The 19,664-nt window shown below is 35.5% G+C and overlaps 3 protein-coding genes across 4 annotated transcripts; all 3 read left to right on the top strand.

Annotated features, from left to right (window-relative positions):
- Positions 1-7,727: 7,727 nt before the first annotated feature.
- On the top strand, positions 7,728-8,976 carry LOC121202965 (uncharacterized). 2 transcript variants are annotated; one of them, XM_041087607.1, is made up of 2 exons: positions 7,728-7,954; positions 8,146-8,976. In XM_041087607.1, the coding sequence occupies exon 2, from the start codon at positions 8,156-8,158 to the stop codon at positions 8,861-8,863; it is 708 nt and encodes a 235-aa protein (XP_040943541.1). In that variant the 5' UTR covers positions 7,728-7,954; positions 8,146-8,155; the 3' UTR covers positions 8,864-8,976. The 2 variants fall into 2 exon arrangements, with proteins under 2 accessions (XP_040943541.1, XP_040943540.1); XM_041087606.1 differs by having other exon boundaries at positions 7,729-7,986.
- A 100-nt stretch (positions 8,977-9,076) lies between these two features.
- On the top strand, positions 9,077-11,148 carry LOC121214023 (amino acid transporter ANT1). The gene is made up of 3 exons (XM_041087605.1): positions 9,077-9,703; positions 9,810-10,457; positions 10,543-11,148. Exons 1-3 carry the CDS (start codon positions 9,479-9,481, stop codon positions 10,948-10,950), a joined length of 1,281 nt encoding a protein of 426 aa, XP_040943539.1. The 5' UTR covers positions 9,077-9,478; the 3' UTR covers positions 10,951-11,148.
- Positions 11,149-16,186: 5,038 nt separating this feature from the next.
- Positions 16,187-19,404, top strand: LOC121214024 (myosin-binding protein 7). The gene is made up of 4 exons (XM_041087608.1): positions 16,187-16,681; positions 16,802-18,443; positions 18,681-18,727; positions 19,036-19,404. The coding sequence occupies exons 2-4, from the start codon at positions 17,028-17,030 to the stop codon at positions 19,136-19,138; spliced, it is 1,566 nt and encodes a 521-aa protein (XP_040943542.1). The 5' UTR covers positions 16,187-16,681; positions 16,802-17,027; the 3' UTR covers positions 19,139-19,404.
- The last annotated feature ends 260 nt before the right edge of the window (positions 19,405-19,664 follow it).

Genomic DNA, 19,664 nt, shown 5'->3' on the forward strand with positions numbered 1-19,664 from the left:
GACGGATAAGACCATGGTTGGACCATGGCAATGTTTAAATGTAAGACCATAGCTGGGCTATGACATTTTAATGAAAAGACCATAACTGGGTTATGGCACTATGAACGTAAGACCATGGTTGGACCATGGCAGTATATATACATGTATAATACCATAGCCCAACTATGGCATTCTGGTGATAAGACCATAACTGGGTTATGGCACTACAAATGTAAAACCATGGCAAGGTCATGGCAATGCATGTGTAAGACCATAGTTGGACTATGACATAAAAAGAATAATGTACCCATATCTGTAAGTCGTTCTTCGATTCAGTAAGAAATGGTAAAAGACTTATGTGATTTAATTGAAAGATTTGTAGTTTATTGTTGATATTGATCTGAAAGAAGTGTGTTTATTAATTTATATTGTATTTGACAGGGAAAAATGTATGATTTATTAACAATTTATTTTATTTTATAATATTAAGTTCGATAAGATCAATGTTTAACCTATTGAACTTACTAAGCTTCATTAAGCTTACTCGTGTTGTTTAATGTTCCTGTAGATTAATGTGTGGTCGGGAGATCGGATCAACACATCAAGCTACACTATCTAGTTTGTTTCGGTAGTTTTTACAATGTAAAGTTTGGTTTATATGGCATGTAATTTTTTGCAATGAAATAGTTTGAATTGTAGTTGTGGATCTTAAATGTACATATGCATGTAATTAGTAGTAGAATTTGATAAATCAATGAAATGAGTTAAATAGGTAGGTATAAGTAATTGAAATATTTGTGATGTTATGTCATGTTGAGAACATGTTTTAGCTTGTATTGATTGCTTAGTTGGGATATATTGGTGTATGTGAATGTTGAGTGCAGGTTAATGTCAAAATGGGTGAGAAAAATGACCTTAAAATGGTCTATTTTCGTCCACATGGGCGTGTGTCTCAGCCGTGTGTGACACACGGCCTAGCACATGGGCGTGTAGTCTGGCCGTGTGTCCCCTGCACCTTCAATTTCAAAACAGAATACCCAGGTTTTTACACACGGCCTATGTAACGCCCCAACTTTGGGCCTAGATGGAAATAGGTCTTGAGCGTGGGATCACATAAAAATTTATGTGTACAAGGAAATGACATAAATGAACATCTGTTTTAGTAGTTAAGTGATTTAGGAAGAGTTAGGAGTGTTGGAGAAGTCCTGGGTTCAAACTCGGGCCTTAGCAAAAATTTTTATTTTTGCTCTTAGGTGAATCTTGGTCTTAGCTTGAAGGCTTTGTAAATATTTTTTTGTGGAATCATGACACAAAAGAGCCTGTAGTCCAGTGGTAGGTGGCGTGTTTCTAATGCTAAGGGACTTGAGTTTGAGTCTTGGTTTGCGCAATAAGGGGATCAATTTTTGATACCTTGCATGGCTGGAGTTTGTGTTGCAGTAAAATTCTGATTGATGAGATGCTGGAGTGTGATATGTGGAGGATTTCAAAGAGAGGATTGGATGAGAGATTTTAGGAGGAAAAAGGGGAGTTTGAGTTGTTGAAGGTTGTTGCCGAATTTGCTAAGAGAAAAATAGAGTATTCGGTTTTGGTCATTTCCTGAGTGTGGGTATTCTTTCATTTGTTTAGTGGCCGAATACTGCATTTCTGGGAACTCTCTTCTTTGCTTTTTGGTGCAACGTGAGTTGCTCTTTTGGGCTACTGTGTGAAAGTCGAACATTCTTTTACCATTCGAGTACTTTGGGCAATTTGGTTTCTTTTCTCTATTAGCCGAATACCCTTTTTCTTTTCTTTTCTTCCATCACTTCACACTGTCAGCAGAATCTCTACTCATCATTTTTTTTCTCCATTTCCTTTCCCTTCTCTTCCCATTTCAGTTAGCATTGGCCAAATGATTGATTAGTTCTTGTTGGCCGAACTCAAAATACCATCCTCTCTTTTTCTTTTTTCAACTTCTTTATTGTGTTTAAACCGAGTTTCTTCTTCTGCTAATCCTTGGGGTGGTTGCATACTCTGCTTATTTTTCTCTCTAAATCCCGATTGTTTCCATAATCTGCCGATGGTATATTGAGGGGATCAATTTTTGATACCTTGCACGGCTGGAGTTTGTGTTGCAGTAAAATTCTGATTGATGAGATGCTGGAGTGATATGTGGAGGATTTCAATGAGAGGATTGGAGGAGAGATTTTAGGAGGAAAAAAGGGAGTTTGAGTTGTTGAAGGTTGTTGTCGAATTTGCTAAGGGAAAAATAGAGTATTCGGTTTTGGTCATTTCCTGAGTGTGGGTATTCTTTTCATTTGTTTAGTGGCTGAATACTGTGTTTCCGGGAACTCTCTTCCTTGTTTTTTGGTGCAACGCGAGTTGCTCTTTTGGGCTATTGTGTGAAAGTCGAACATTCTTTTACCATTCGAGTACTTTGGGCAATTTGATTTTTTTTCTCTATTAGCTGAATACCCCTTTTCTTTTCTTCAATCACTTTACACTGTCAGTCGAATCTCTACTCATCATTTTTTTCTCCATTTCCTTTCCCTTCTCTTCCCATTTCAGTTAGCATTGGCCAAATGATTGATTAGTTCTTGTTGGCCGAACTCACAATACCATCCTCTCTTTTTCTTTTTTTGACTTCTTTATTGTGTTTAAACCGAGTTTCTTCTTCTGCTAATCCTTGGAGTGGTTGCATACTCTGCTTATTTTTCTCTCTAAATCCTGATTGTTTCCATACTCTGCTGATGGTATATTGAGTTGATATCCGCAAGCGATCCTGACAAATCGGTAGGTATTCAAAAGTTCCCTCTCTTGTTCTCTATTACTGTGAGATGTGTACGAATCCATTTCCTTCTATCTTTTCACTAAAAGTCGAATGTTTCTTTCCTTCATGTTCTTTAATGGCCGAATGGTGATCCCTTCCTCTTGATGTGGTGATCCATAGGTTAGGTGTTCCCAAGAAGTGAAGGGGTGCAAGGGTTACCAAGCCGTCGAGGTCCGTCCTTCTGTTAATCGATTAAGGTAATTTCGATACCTTGTTTTTGGGGAGGCTAAAATTATATTTCTTCTCTTTTTCATCCATTCGAGTTTTGGCTTTTGTATTTTGGTTTGCTTACTGCTCTTCCTATCTCCCTTTTCTCACTGGCTTTTGTGAACTGATTCTTTTCCTTCTCCTCTTTGGTTGCTTATGCGCTCTCTTCCTCTTTCCATCCTTTAGCCATTGTAACTGAATTCATCCTTCTTCCCTTCTTTATTCATTCTTTTCAATTGCTCTATCACCATCTTCCTTTTTAATACCTTGGTCGAATACCTTGTTGCTTGGTAAGTGATTATACTCTTCACTTCTGGTTAAATCTATTTTATGTTCCCTTCTCAAACCCCTGGCGGTTTAGTCTTGGTTTAAGGGATTCTCTGCTCCTACATCTCGTACTCTCTCCATTCCTATTTTTGATTTGGCAAGTAATCTCTGTTAATCGGTAAGTCTCTCAGTTCCTTCCAGTTCTCTCTTTTACTGTTTAAGCCAAATGGTGAAATCATTTATTACTGATTCTTCTCTTTTCTCCTATGTGTATGTTCTTTTGGGTTCTAGAACTTCCGATGGGTGAAGAAGGTGCTAGTAAGAAAGTGATAGCAAAGGTACCGGTTGAGTTTGAGCGCGTAGCCTCTACTCCCAAGTTTAAGCGGTGTAAGGTGTTAACTCTTCGAGATTTTCTGCCAGGTGCGGAAGGGTGGCTGCACCGAGCTCTGGATCAAGTAAGCAAATCACAGTTGACCGATCTAGTCAAGGTTCTGGCGCTCGTGGATTTTTAGTGCTCTACGTAATCAGGTGTGTATCTATACACCATGAATCATTACTGTCGTAAAGTCGAAAAGCCAGAAATACGATGATTGAGGCCACATGGGCGTGCGAATGCTCGTGTGGTGAATCGAGCCCACAAATATGGGCGTTAGACTGTAGAGGCCACCACGAGCATTCTCGTAGTCTTGGGCCGTTACGGGCCTCGTTGGGCTGAAATTGGCCATGTGGGCCCAATAGGCTCGTGGGTCCCACACGGATAAAAGCTACGAAAAGTGGCAGAAACTGGATTGGGCTATGTAGTTCGTATAGCCGTTATTGAATTTGGTCCATTGGGCCATACGAGCGTGTGGGCCCACATGGGCCGAATATTGGGCTTTGGGACCATTTACACTGTTTTGATCGTGTGGATTATCTGTGTCGCTCGAGGCGACTGTAGACTGTTGGGAAGGTCGTTATTGGTACTGAAACCCTAAAATAGGTATAATAACGGTAATGCCCCTGTAGGGTAAAATGATCATAATACCCCTGTAGGGTAAAATAACCGTAATGCCCCTGTAGGATAAAATGACGGTAATACCCCCATAAGGTAAAATAACCGTAATACCCCCATAGGGTAGAATGACCGTAATGCCCCTGTAGGATAAAATGACCGTAATGCCCCTAAAAGGTAAATGACTATTTTGCCCCTCGAGTGTAAATGATTGATTTGTCTGTGATGTGTATGACTGATTCTGAGCATGGCATTCTGCATACACGACATACTGCATGGGGTTGGGATACTGTTATAGAGGAAGTACTGTACTGGTGGCTCTGTCACAATCACTGTTACTTGTGGCTTAGCCACATATACTATTATTGGCAGCTTTGTTGCGATACTGTTGCTGGCAGCTTTGTTGCGATGTTACTGATGGCTTTGTGGCGATCATATTACCGTTACTGATGACTTTATGCCGATTATATTACCATTACTGATGGCTTTGTGCCAATCATATTACCGTTACTGATGGCTGTGTGCCGATCATATCACTGCTACTAATGGCTTTGTGCCAATCATATTACTGTACTTATGGCTTGTAGCCATTCTGTTTATAGCTTATAGTTATCCTGTTTACGGTTCTTAACCATTTTGGTTACTGGCAACTTTGCTGCGATACTGTTTAGTGCCGCAACTGGTGCTGATATTGGTGTGTTGGCTAGGTGGGTCAATTTTATCCCTACATGGTGTGTTGGTTGGTACGGGTGGTGTGTTGGCTAGATTGGGATAGGTTGCATGATTGTATTGTTGCATTTCTATTTCTGATTCTTATACTGTAATGGGCTAAGGCCCACACTACACTTTTTCTATTTTGGGCTAAAACCCATATTGTTTTGTTATTGAAAAGGGCTCAGGCCCAGACTGTTACTGCTTATATTACTGACTAAATGATAGGGGATTACACACTGAGTTTTCTTAAACTCACCCCGTTTTTAACCTTTCACGTAATCCCCAGCGATAGACGGTTCGGAGCTGCGAGGGACTCAGAGAGGACCACACAACGGCACTTATTTTATTCTGTTTTGCTCATTTACTTAAGCAATTTGATTTTGATTCGAGTTGTAATAAGGCCTTTAAAATTCGGGATTTTATTGATTGTGATTCTTATCTGCTAGAAGGAGAACCCGGTTTGCCAAAATAATAACTATTTTCAAACGCTACATTTTCGCAACTCAATTTTTTAATAACACATTTTCGCAAATCATTTGTTTTAATTTAAACTTCCGCAACAATAAGGTTTTGAAGGTAACAACGTTTCTTTAATAAACCTCGATTGAAAATAAGCAAACGCAAACTGAGGTTTAATACAAGTTTTAAATGGCAAGAAGTTTGAAATTTCAAGAAGGGTTTTTAATGAAAACATGGTTTTCGAAAAATACTTCAATGTGACACACTAGATTCGACAATAACGTCTAGGCCGAGTTTGGGGTGTTACAGCCTAGCACACGGGCGTGTGGCTTGGCAGTGTGACCCCTGCACCTTGCACACGGCCTAGCACATGGGCGTGTGGTTGGCCGTGTGACCCAAGTCAGAGAGTTACACGAGTAAAAACACGGGCTGGGACACTACCGTATGCCTCATATCAAATGCCCACACGGCCTAAGACACAGTTGTGTCTCCTGGTCGTGTAAGCCACACAGCCGACCACACAGGCGTATGTCCCCTGCTTCTAAGAAAATTTTTGAGATTTTGGGAAAAATTCCCTGAATACCCAATTTAGTCCCGATTCACTTCTAAGGTGAATATTGGGCCTCGATGGTCCATTTAAGGGACAATATGAGCGTTATATGATTGACTCTTAGTATGTGTAACAAAGGTTGGGAAATGCCCGTATTTAATTCGTAAAGTTCGATAATGCTCCGTAATCCTATTCTGGTGACGGATAAGGGTTAGGGGTGTTACATATCAACTTTAACATCAATTACTGACACAGAAGCCAAAACTGAGAAAATTTCCCCTCGAATTTGAGCCTTTTCCATTAATATTGCATCTATTTATGCCATGACATTAGGATTTTAATGCATTAGATATGTCACATAACTTCTGGCATTACCATGGAAAAATAATTTTACATGGCATACTATGATAGAAGGGATCATAGATAATGTAGTAAGAAATGGCTACTTAATACAATTAAAATTGTCGATTAAGTCTTAGTTCAATTGGCATCGGCGTTGTTACCAGTGCAGGAGGATGTGAGTTCAAGTACACTGAAGCGCATTATTCTCCTATTTAAGGGTTGGTGAGAGACTATGAGTAGTTTTAGGCATTGTATAAAAAAAACACTACAACTAAAATTTAATCCACACTTATTTTTTTATTATTAGTATTAATTATAACAACATAAAACTATAATAGTAATAATAATGATCTCATAAATTTTTTATTTTAAAATATTAATTTCAAATTTAACATGATATCATGAGCCATAAATAAAAATATAAATAAATTGATAAAAACTAAAAGAATAATTTTTATAAGTTAATTGCTCCAAATATCCTCAAACTATGACCCTTATCTCTGTTAGAGTTGTGTGACAAAAATTCTAAGAGATTGTTTGCAAGTCAAGTTAAACAAAATCTAAGAGATTGCTTGCAAGTCAAGTTAAACAATATATATTTTCTTTCTAAAAGATTTAGTAGTATAATATATTTAGCATTTATTAGCATAATATATTTTACATTGATTAGAATTAGACTTTTTTAACCTATAAATAGATGTAGTCGAAATTGCTCTTATATCATTTAAATTTGACATTAGTGAATTTTCTTCTTATTTGCCCATGATTTTGTCCCGAAAGGGTTTTCACGTAAAATCTGTGTATTTTTTCTTTGCGGTCTTTTTACATTGCCATTATCGGTGTTCAGTTATTAACAGCCTCTAAATTTCAAAACATTCTAATTACATCCCTAAACTATCAATAATATATTAATCAAGTTCTTTCATTATTAAACCATTAAATTACACATTAAATCTTATGTAGCTAAATATAAAATAAAATTTTTAAATAAATAGAACGTTGTTACATAATTGTTAAACATAAAAACTAAAAATAAAGTAAAATTGAAAAGAAAAAAAAGAGCGAACGATAAAACTTCTGTAAAAAATTTGAAGACCTCAGAATTAAGATTTTTAACACATCTATTTACAATATTCATTTTTTCTTAAATTTTTCATTTTAAATATGTCACATAAGATCTGACATGTCATTTAAAAATTAAATTAATGATTTTAGTATCTAAAAGACCTAATTAATATAACCTCGATAGTTTAGGAACATAATTAAAATGATTTAAACTTTAGAAATCAATTTAAAATAAGGGTCAAAATTTAAGATGTTTTCAGCAATTAACTCAATTTTTATTAAACAAATTTATTTGGGCTAATATCTTATTATCTAATTAAAACCTAAATATTAGGTTAAAAATTCCCATAAACCCTTAGCCCATACAATTGTGCCCTAGTTTCTTTTCTTCATTTCTTCCCCGTCGCCGCTGGTTCTTCTTCTTCTCCTCTCTTTTTTCAACCGTACAGCTTTAACTTTTTTCTTCTGATCGACCACCGCCACCGCTTCTTCTTCAAAACCTAATACCAGTTTCGGAAGGATCGGACACATATCCTGTGTGTGGCAGCCGTTCAGGCGAGTCCGAGCAACAGAGGTTTGATGAACACGTGATATCTAGGAAATTAGGTTAGAAGTGAGACGTTTTGAAAGAAAATTTTCATTATTGTTTGCTTGGATGATTATAGTTCTTTTGCGGGTTTCTTCTTTTATCGTTTATGTGATTGAGATTTGAGTTGCAATACTGAATGCTTTTAGCCTACTGCCTGATATATATATATGAAATAGGTGTGTGGTAATGGTGAAATCAAAGCAAAGACAGCTCGGATTGAAGCATTCAAACAAAAAAAATGCTCGAGGTGGCCGCTTAGGCACTTCATATCCCAACTTTGAATTGGATCTGCTTGGAGAAGATGGTTGGGTTGTAGTTAAAAAGCAGAGAGTCACCATTCTTATACCTCCATTACCTTCCTCTAAGAAATCAAAAATGGCAAACCAAGGACCTGGTCAATTGCAAGGCCCGAAAAAGGAGGATGTTCAAAAGTCTCCTAAATCCACTCCATTGGCTCATAAAATGGGTATGGAAATTGCTAGACAACAAATTTCAACTTCACCCACGTTTCCAGCTCTGGGTCCTGGAGTGGAGGAACCAAAGAAACCTGGTGGAGTGGTTGCTTTGAAATCTCATAATAAAATTGTCAAGATTGTAAGATCAATGCATTGTCCTAATGCTGCCTTTTCAGGGAGCATGTTACTGAATCGAAGGCTAAGGGTTTCAAATCTTGAGAGAAAGCTTCAACAAGCTGGTGGCCTTACCAGGTGGTTGAAATCACTAGGATTAGATCAGTTTGTAAGGATATTTCAAGCAAAAAGTATCAATAAATTCCAGTTAGTGAATCTAAATATGCAAAAGCTAAAGGATATGGGTGCAGATGCAGTAGGTCCAAGGAGAAAATTGATCCATGCTATTGACTGTGTCTGTCAGCCGCTTTGTTTCAAGGCCTGAATCTAGTTGCCTTGCAATTTGCTGGATTAGAATGTAGATATTGAACAATAGAATATGTATCCGTTATGAACAAGGACTATATTGAACAATACAGTTGATTTCCACTTGCCTTATCTGCCATGTTTCCTTGTTTATCTGTTGTATCTTTTCATATAATTCAACTCTATTGCTGGCAAACATTGACAGGTTATTAGAATGGATTTGGATAGACAGTGCGTATATTTGCGATTAGTATAAAAATAGCAGTAACGATGAGATCAAATATTGTAACGATATTGTAGCAAAAGATAAAAAGTAAGTTAAATTGGTGTGTGAAATTTAGAAATAATGAATAAAATATAGTAAGATTTCTCAATCCTCTAAATGTAGTCCACTCTTTTTGTGTGATTAGACATCCTTCCAAAAAGAAACTCCTATTCTAATGTGAATCCTTGAAGGATAATAACTCTCTTTCATCCCTATTAAATGTGAAATTTGTTTTACTGCTTGAGAATAGCAACGTGGCACCGAAGAGTCTCAAAGCCATAGCCTATAGGGACCACTGTGTTCCACTAAACTTGAAACCCTGTTCTCGTTAGCTATCTATCATTCTCTAGAGACTGAAAAAAAAAAGAAATGGAGAAAAATTCTGAAAGAATTCCTTTAATTAATCCATCACCATCATCATCAACAACAGAAGGAAGAGCATCCAAATTTCAGACTATAGGCAACATCATAGTCTCAATAGTTGGAACCGGCGTTTTAGGCCTCCCTTTTGCTTTTCGGGTTGCCGGTTGGCTCGCTGGATCCCTCGGTGTTATCCTTGCTGGCTTTGCTACTTTCTACTGCATGCTCCTTCTGGTTAGTAACTTAGTATCACTTATTCCCTTCTTCAATATTGCTTTTGTTCATTGAACCTTGTGTAGATTCCTAGACTATATTGATTGAAAAGTTGGGTTTTTAATAGGTTCAGTGCAGGGATAAATCAGCATCAGAAAATAAACTGCAAGGGACAATAACATATGGTGATTTGGGTTACATTTGCATAGGAAAACCAGGCAGATACTTGACTGAATTTCTAATTTTCATCTCTCAATGTGGAGGATCTGTAGCATACTTGGTATTCATTGGTCAAAACCTTGTATCAGTTTTCAAAGGTCAAACCTTCAGTGTTGCATCTTACATATTCTTGTTAGTCCCAATTGAGATTGCATTGTCATGGATTGGATCCCTTTCAGCTTTTTCCCCTTTCAGCATTTTTGCCGATATATGCAATGTGTTGGCAATGGGATTTGTTGTTAAAGAAGAAATAGAACGTGCAATCGGGGGAGGCTTTTCATTTCGGGACCGGAAAGCCATCGCCGATAACTTGGGAGGGTTGCCATTTGCAGGAGGGATGGCAGTGTTCTGTTTCGAAGGGTTCGGAATGACATTGGCTCTGGAGCAATCAATGAAAGAGAGGAATACATTCCCTAAGGTGTTAGGCATGGCATTTACTTGGATTACACTTATGTATGTTCTGTTTGGGAGTTTCGGTTATTTAGCTTATGGTGATGAAACAAAAGATATCATAACACTAAATCTTCCTAACAATTGGACAGCCACTGCAGTCCAGGTAATCGATTGATCTTCTCCTTTGTTTCTTTTGCGTGCAACCTGTGTTATTCGGTCTCTTCATTTGCTGTGCTCCTTGGCAACAGATTGGCTTATGCCTAGGGCTCGTATTTACGTTCCCCATCATGGTTCACCCCGTTAACGAAATCTTGGAAGGGAAGTTGAAGAAAATTATGTGGTTTCAGAAGCTCAACAACAATGATGCTGAAAATTCAATTACAGGATTAGGCAAGCTAGGAACATACACCAGCAGGGCGGTTCTAATAATCGGTTTAGCGGTTTTGGCATCATATGTTCCGGGGTTTGGTATATTTGCGTCGCTTGTTGGGAGTACTGTATGTGCATTGATCTCGTTCGTTTTGCCCGCCTCATTTCACTTAACTTTGTTGGGATCATCTTTGAGCTTGTGGCAGAAAGCCTTGGATTGTTGCATCCTATTGTGTGGATTGATTTTTGCAGCTTATGGTACATATAACACCATAGTTGGAATCTGAAAAAAACAAAAATATATATTGGTTATGGTAAAAATTGAATGGAAAATTCAGTTCGATTAGATTAATGAAATATTTGAACAGCAAAAGTAGACTTGTTAAGCTGACATTGTTTTCATTTAAAATACTTGATTTTGATGTATAATTGTAGTCGAGACAGTCTTCTACTCAATATAACATCGAATATACCATCTTGATTAATGATCATCTTTTTAGGGTCCTTTTGGATGGATGGTGCGTTTGCTTGTGGTTAGTGTAAAAACAACAATGGCGGTGAGATTAATTATTGTAACGATGAGATTAGATACTATAACGTAAGACTAAAAATAATAATAACAAACTCACTGCATTGGTTCATAGCATAATGGTAACAGACCTGAAATCCCTCATAGGGGACCTTTCCTTACAAAGCTTAAAAGCACACATAATGAATCCTCCTCGTGCCTTCATGAAAGAGTAGGAAGCTTTATAATTTTTCAGTCTATAAAGTGAAATAAGGCCGGGATCTAACTACCCTTAAAATGCAGAAATGTGCTTATTCACCCATCAAATTTAAATTGTTGTATCTTGACTCCGACCCACATTTCATAATAATCTAAGAAGCATTTTCATAAAGAGTTAGTCCAGTATATTTTTCTCTAATATATACTTATGTGTTGATTTAATATCACATATCTATAGCAACACTTGTCATTAATCAAACACATATTAGTCTCAATGCATTTTTGTTATCCTAGTTCAAGTAATACTTGACTAAAGACGTTTAAGAATGATCATATCTTTTTTTTTTCGATTTTATCATTATACAGTTTATTTTAACATGAAAATAAGTACAGAAAACAATGATGGCAAAGTATTTATTAATAACTAGGTAAATAAGTCTGTTATTGCAATATCATATAATTGGTCTTTGAGCATTCTCCAACATCAACTACAATAGTAACTTTGGTTTGAACCTTTGAGACCATATTGTCAACAGAGAAAGTCAAAAATCTCAAAAATACTAATTCTCTGTGAAACATTAAAGTGAATATAAAAAAATACCTATAAAATAAATTTAGGGTGACTAATAATTTAATGATATTGAATATAATCATTTTAAATAATTTAGTAATCATTTTGTAACTTTTTAAAATAGGATGGCTAATAATTTAATGATATTGAATGTAATGTTGGGAAATGTGTCCATATTATAGTAAACATCTAATTATTTTTTATTTATTTGAACGATAAATAAATGAAGTTAATTTCACATTTCACTAGTATGTCTTTTTTATTTTTTGTCTTTTATATTTTACATGCATAGCGAAATTGTGACAAGCAAATATTAGCTCATTGATTGTGATAAGTCTTAAAAGTAACATGTTTTTAATCACATTCTTGATGCGTTTTTGGATGATTTATTATGTAAACTAGTGAATTTGATGCTCCTAGTCCTTTAAATTCATGTTCCTATACTTCGGTAAGCATAAAGGAGCGGAAGGAGCGAAAAACAAGCCAAAATCATGCAAAAAGAGTTGTTTTCAGCATCCACACAACCTGAGCATTTCCACACGGGATGGCCACACGCCCATGCGCCAACCCGTGTCGATTTTGCAACCTACTTCCCTAACACGGGGAAAAACTCAATTTTTAGGCTTTTTGAGCATTCTAAAGTCTATAAATAACAATTAGAAGAAGACCTAAGGGAGGATGCAGAGAAGATTGAAGAAATTACTCGAAGAACACCATCGGAGCCAACTCAGAAGCGAATCTCCTTCAAGATTGAAGATCTCATTTTAACTTCTTTCGAAGGTTATTTGAATTTCTTTATGTCTTGTAGTTTTTCTGACTTCGGGATGTTTTCTTTTCAGGTTATGAACTAAATTTCCTAGATACCTAGGGAAGATGAACCCTATGATAAATCTTATTATTTGATTTCTGAATTACATGATAAATACTTGATTCTTATTCTCAATTATGTATGCTTATTTCGTATTTTAATATTTTAGGGATATTAATTCATGTTTAATGTTCTTATTTCAGTGGAGCAAAAGTCCTTGTTTAAGAGTAGATCTAGCATAATTGAGTGGAGTTGCACGTAATCCTAGAAATAGGACGACATAAATCTACCAGATTAGAGTCAAATCTAAAAGGGGAATCTATAGATCGAGTTAATGCAATAATAGGGGTTTTAATTAGAAAGAGATTTCGATTAATCAACCTAGAGTCAGTTGTTCTTACTCTCGAAAGAGATATTAACATAATTTAGGGATTTCTATGGATCAAGACACAAGTGAATAAATTATTTAATTTAGATTCAGAATAATAAGTGAAGTCTAGGTGGATTCTTTTCTGGGTATTGTCTTTCTCTTTAGTTATCTTCAAATATATTCCTAATTCATTCTCTGTCGCGTTCTTAGTTAATTTAGATTAGTAAATTTAGATTAAAACAATCATCCCAATTTATCGGCTAAATAATAGAAAATAGTAATTACTAGTACTTTTAGTCCTCGTGGATACGATATTCCCTACTCACCATAGCTATACTATTGTTCGATAGGTGCACTTGCCTTTGTCATAATTATAGTTAGTTTAGTGACCATCAGATTGTCTAAATTCAAACTGAAGATAAGTGGCATTGTAAGAACGTTTACATTGCAAGAAAGACAACTTACTTCAATAGATAATCTAAATGAGTCCATAATCTCGTAAAAGAATCAAAGTGAGTATTTGATTCAAGTACTTAGAAGGATTATTATATTGTCTACAATTCCAATTGGGGAGATGGCTATCGGAGCAGTTGGCTCCACGGGTAAAGACATATATATTTTCATTGGTAGAATGATACATTAGACTGGACCCAAAATGAACTAATTCTGAATCTGTTTGTGAATTAATTCACTTGTGGCGTTCATGGTGTGATTTACCTGAATCCTGAGTTAGTAACTGACCATGCGTATGTAACTAATATGCTTTGATATAAGTGGAGCCTTATGCTCTAAAGATGATCGAGCCCATAGCTGGTATGTCGGGTACATTACTTGTGTATGGTATGGCTTTACTAGCAACAGTGGAATTCATAGCTTGATTAAAGAGTTAATGATATCATCTCATTAGTATTGTGTGGATTGATAAATATGAAACGTGACTACGGGTTGCTAGTTCTCGAACGAGCAATTTATTACAGTCATTTGTTGACAGTGATTATATTAATCATTAAGAAGATACAATGGTGGCAATGGGATAAAATATGATTGTATTGAGTGAATTGACTTAACAAAAGGAATAAATGATATTATATGAGGGTAACACACACATGATGAGGTCATTGAACAAATCAGTTGAATGAATTGCTTTTGTAAATAGTATACAATAAGGATTTTTCAATCATGGTACTTCTTATGGACCGACTACATGATTAAGTAATTGTGAATTATCGGAACGATGCTTTTGGACATAATTGTAATTATTAAAGCCTAATTGTATATGTTTGATTGGTCTCTTCACTAGCTCAACCAAAACTCGATCGAACTGCATTTGAATCAGAAAAAAAATTTTCAACTTTAGAAATAATTTAATTGAGTCGATTTATTCGATGTGGAATTAAATTAGGGGGTCGTGAGAATTGTTCCACTAGAAAATTTGATTAAAGAATTTTCTTGAAAATATAATTTAAAAAATCTATGTGATTTTTAGAAAAATTAATTTTGGTTAAGTAAAATTAAATTAATCAAATTAATAAAAATTAATAGATATTAGAAATTGATTTTCAAGTCAAACAATTGGCCCAATGGGTAATTAAACTTGAAATTTGGTCTTGAGATCGTAAATTAGGCCCAGGAGCTCAAAACCGAGACCAAAACCCAAAAACTGGTCGAATGGGATTCGATATGTGAAACTAGACCGACGGTCCAACCAGTGGCTAGACCAGACCTATCAAGTCGTCACTTACCCAGACCAAACTAGCTCGAGGTGCCGTAAGGGTGACACACCTGCATCACCGAAGACGACAGTGCCGGTGACTGCAACGACAGCGTTCTGGTGGCCGGCGACAGTTGGTATTCGGTGACACACTCTTACTAGGACTTTACTAGAGAATTTAATTTCAGATTAACTATTCCAAAAATAATATTATTTTAATAATTTAATATTAAATTTAATTTAATACTTATATTAATAGTATTTTATTACTTTAATATTAAAAGTGATTATCTTAATATTAATTTTGGTTTAATATTTATCTTAAATATAAATATTCTATTATTTTAATAAGATTCAATATTAAATTAATATAATATTTAATATTAAAATGATTAAGTTTAATCATAACTCTCCCTATATAAAAAGAGTTCTGAATTATTATTTTACAAATACTTGAATTGAATTAAAGAGAAAGTTGTAAAAAGAAAATTCTCTGAAGAGATTATTTTTCTAATTTACAACTTGACCCAAAAGTTTAGAGAAATTTTGAAATTACTCAACTGGTAATTTTTGTGAAAATTTTTTTGATTTGAAGCGAGCCCGCACTTGTCAGACAAGAACTTAAGGATAGCATAAAAGACTATTCGGCCGAAGTGCTCATGTTAGACAAATCGAAAATGTACAATTTTGATTAAGTATTTATTACTTTATCTAATTTTTCTCTTTAAGTTTATTTTAGGTTACATTTGTCAAACCCAGTTTCTAACATGTACTTTATCCATCAATTTAAAATGGAAATGAGGGAGTGAAAATAAATAAGACCTTCCCTTTTCCCCTTTCTATTTTGAAGTTGTGTTTCCTTCACCTTTACACTTCCCCTATAAAGTTAAGTTCGACAGATGAATAGGACCCAATTAATCAATTTACACTATATCTTTTTGTAAAAATATACAAAACAAAGGGACCTCTTTGTAATTTTAAGAAAAAAATATTATTGTAATTATGTTATTGTAGATAAAATCATTAACACGTAATTTATTGAATTTTTATTTTCCCATTTTATTGTATTTGCCAACACTGTTTGACTAAAGCTAGCACCATGAGTTTGAACTTTTTTTTTTTTAATATTTAATTTAAATTTGCTTAATTTGACTTACTCTAGAAATAGGAAGATTTTATCTTGAAAAAAAATAATTAATAAAATAATAAAAACATAATTTACTAAAAAAGTGGTGGAAGGATTTGAAGGAAGTGGATAGAATAGCCAAATATAGTACGGACAAGCTCAGAGTAAACTATTTTACAAATTCCCCCGAAAACAACGCAATTTTAGCTATAATCCAATCCGATCCTCAACTGATTGAATCATCAACGGTTGATTTAGATGATAAAGTGATAATCAACCGTCCATCCATGTTAACCAATCCCTTCGTTATTTTTCCTTTAAAATGGTTGCCTCATTTTCGCTTCAAGTCGACACGCATATCGAGAAAAACTCCAAAAACCAAAAAAGCTGAATAAATCAAAGCGACAACACAAAACAAACTCCCAAAAGAAAAAAGGTCTTTTTTCATGTTAATTCTCTCTTTTTCTCTTTGATTTTCCTTCCCTCCAAACGCCATTGCTATTGTTGCCAATTCTACTTTTGGATTTGTGATTTTTTTCACCGCTTTGCTTGGTGACCGGGCGATCGGCGTTATTTGTCAAAGGAGAAGTTTAATTGATATTGAAAAAAGAATGAGTAGGGATTGATTTTTTTTCCGCCTCGGGAGGTTAATTTTCCCGGGACAATTTGCCTCCTTTTTTCCAGCTCTATCTCTCAACTTTTGCGGTAAGCTGCATTTCTCGTAGAATTTTTCTTTTCCGTAAGATTTTCCAATTCATATTTTTGAATGTTAGTGATTAGTTAGAAACTTGTTTTATTTATTTTTTGTTTGATTGATTGTTTCAGGAACTTTTCTTTGTGATTGAATGATCCAGGAGGAAATTTACATATAGCTGGTGTATGGATTCAGAAATGAAAGGAGGGAAAATTTGGGAGGATATAGTATTCAAGAGAGAATGAGAGGACTTTAATATATATTTATATAAAAAAATCATTTTTAGTGTAGATATTTTATTTTAAACTCTTAGTAAATAATTAGATTGCTTGAGTTTGAATGCATATATATTGATACATGGAGTCAGAAATATTTTCACCTCCAAGAGGTTTGTTAAAATGTTGTAATTGCAGTTGTACTACCTGTGCTTTAATTGGAGCTCCTTCGAAAACTTGGTTCCGGTCTGTGAAACGAAAATATGATGAGTTTGAGACTGGAAACAGGTTTTATGTTCCGGGGGTTGATATTTTTTCCAATGCCCGAGTCCAAATTGAGAATGAATGTGCTGCCTTGCGGGAGACTGTCAGCAGCCAACAAGGGACAATACAGGACTTGTTTACAGATTTGGAGGAAGAGAGAAGTGCCTCGTCTACGGCTGCAACTGAGGCTATGTCAATGATATTGAAGTTGCAGAGCGAGAAGGCAGAGATTGAAATGGAGGCCAGGCAATTCAAGCGTTTTGCCGAGGAGAAAATTGCTCATGACCAACAGGAGATAATGATTTTGGAGGATCTGTTGTATAAGAGGGAGCAGACAATTCAAGCTCTAACATGTCAAGCCCAGGCATACAAGCATAGGATGATGAGTTATGGGTTTACAGAGTCAGAGGTTGAAGGTGAGAAGGATGAACAGGTTTGGCATCCAAGTGTTGCTGAGGACTTTGATGCTGAAGCCGAAGTTGATCTTCCTGCATATGATTATCCACCTCTTAAGTGCAATTTGAATGAGAATCCTGGTAATGATGTGGAAGATGTTGAAGATGTTGAAGACGTGGAAAAATATGCATTTGGTGAGACCCCTCGTGCCCGAGAACACTTGAGGAATCTGGAAGAAAGGATCTCCCAAATGGAGAGGATTCCCAGCAGCAATCAGCTGGATGGAGAGACTCCTGGAACAAGGAATGTTTTCGAGAAGGTGGTAGTCGGACACTCTCCTAGGCGACCAAGACATTCAAGGAAGTTTTCAATGGATAGTACAAATTCATTCATTTCTAGGGAGATGGGTTCAGAGTTTATCAGTGACTCTCCTAGGTTTAACTTTGGTTCTCCCAGGTTTAATACCAGCTTCAAGAAGATGGAATTAGTTTCCGAAATGGATGAGATTTCTAGCACAAGAAGAATGGATAATGCTTCAGAAGTTGGAGATGATATGAGTGACAGAGTGTATACTATTGATTCTGTCCATAATGGAGTGCCATATAGTGGAACTGCTGATCACAAATCTGGGTTTGGAATTTCTGATAATTATGCATCCACTCCAAGGGAGGCATTTAATCTACCAGATGTTTGTGATCCTGATATCAAGAAGCTCTACATGAGGCTTCAGAACCTTGAGGCTGACAGGGAATCAATGAGACAAGCATTATTATCGATGCGAACTGACAAAGCACAGTTGGTCCTATTGAAAGAAATAGCTCAACATTTGTGCAAGGAAATGCCACCAGAAAGACAAGCGACTGTGGGGAAGCCATCTATGCTTGGAGGCCTCTTCAAGGTAATCTTTCTTCACATAAACTGTTATATATATTGTTGACATTTTAGTACAATATAGTTTAGTTTCACTTTTCTGGTTGAAGATTCAAATTTGGGTTATAATTTATATGGAACTTAACATTGTTGGAAGCATCTGTGTTTTCCATGATCTTAAATACCTTGTTTTTTGTTTTGATGTATTGCGACAGTGCCACTTAAAGTTTATTGTCTTTTGATGATTTCCTTTTCTTTTTCCCAGTGGGTTGCATCTTCAGTTTCTTGGAGTCGGAGAGCTCGCCGAAGCAAGTAAGTAGAATAATTGTTATATACATACTTGCTGTTAGATTGACTAGCGTTTTAAAACCGGCGCATTTTAGTTTCTCTTTTCTTGATCTCTATTAATATTTAAAGCATTATTTGGTAAAAAAAAAAAACTAACCAGCAACCAAAATTAGTTATTCGGGTGCAATATGCAAAGAGAACAGTTGACACTGAAACAACAGAGATACTGATTTAACGAGGGAGCACGCGCTTACATGCCTATTTGATATATATTGTGTTGGAAATTGATATATGCCGGTATTTGACAATTGTTATCATTCGTATTTGTATAGGTACCTGTATGGATTATCACCAAACAATGTCGGGTTGCTAATGCTTCTAGACAAGGGCCCTCGACTGAGACAATGGAGATGCCTTTCAAGCACACAAGTGTGAAAGGATACAAAACCGATTCTTTCACTTGCATCTGTAGATGAAGCTAATAATAATTTCGTTAATTGTGTGAATGGTGAATGGGTTTTGATGAAAGCTATAATGTATTTAACTTTGCATCCATTTTTTTTTTACGGATTTCTTGGTGCAGAATTTGGTATTGTTCTGCAGTGTTCTTTTAATTTACTTCTTTTTTGTTTATATATTTTTATTTTTCGTAATTGAATACAATGCAAAAACATGGATGCAAGTAAAAGCATGTTGGTTCATGTAGTTTGTTGGGTTTCCAGTTGAGGTATCTGCAGGTAGGCTAAGGCTATCACTTTTTTTATATTTTTCAGGTTCACGTATGCCGTGTTATCCCTTTATTATTCAAGCAAATGGTTATTTCCCAAGAGTAATTTATACTATTAATCTCATTCACTTATTTATATTTCAATCGTGTGAGCTTAAATTTCTCCATATTTATTGATTTTATTAAAAATTAAAAAAATAAAAGTATTCTCATTTAATTTTTCCAAGACGATTG

This window comes from Gossypium hirsutum, chromosome D01 (genome assembly GCF_007990345.1).
Source record: "Gossypium hirsutum isolate 1008001.06 chromosome D01, Gossypium_hirsutum_v2.1, whole genome shotgun sequence".
Classification (NCBI taxonomy): domain Eukaryota; kingdom Viridiplantae; phylum Streptophyta; class Magnoliopsida; order Malvales; family Malvaceae; genus Gossypium; species Gossypium hirsutum.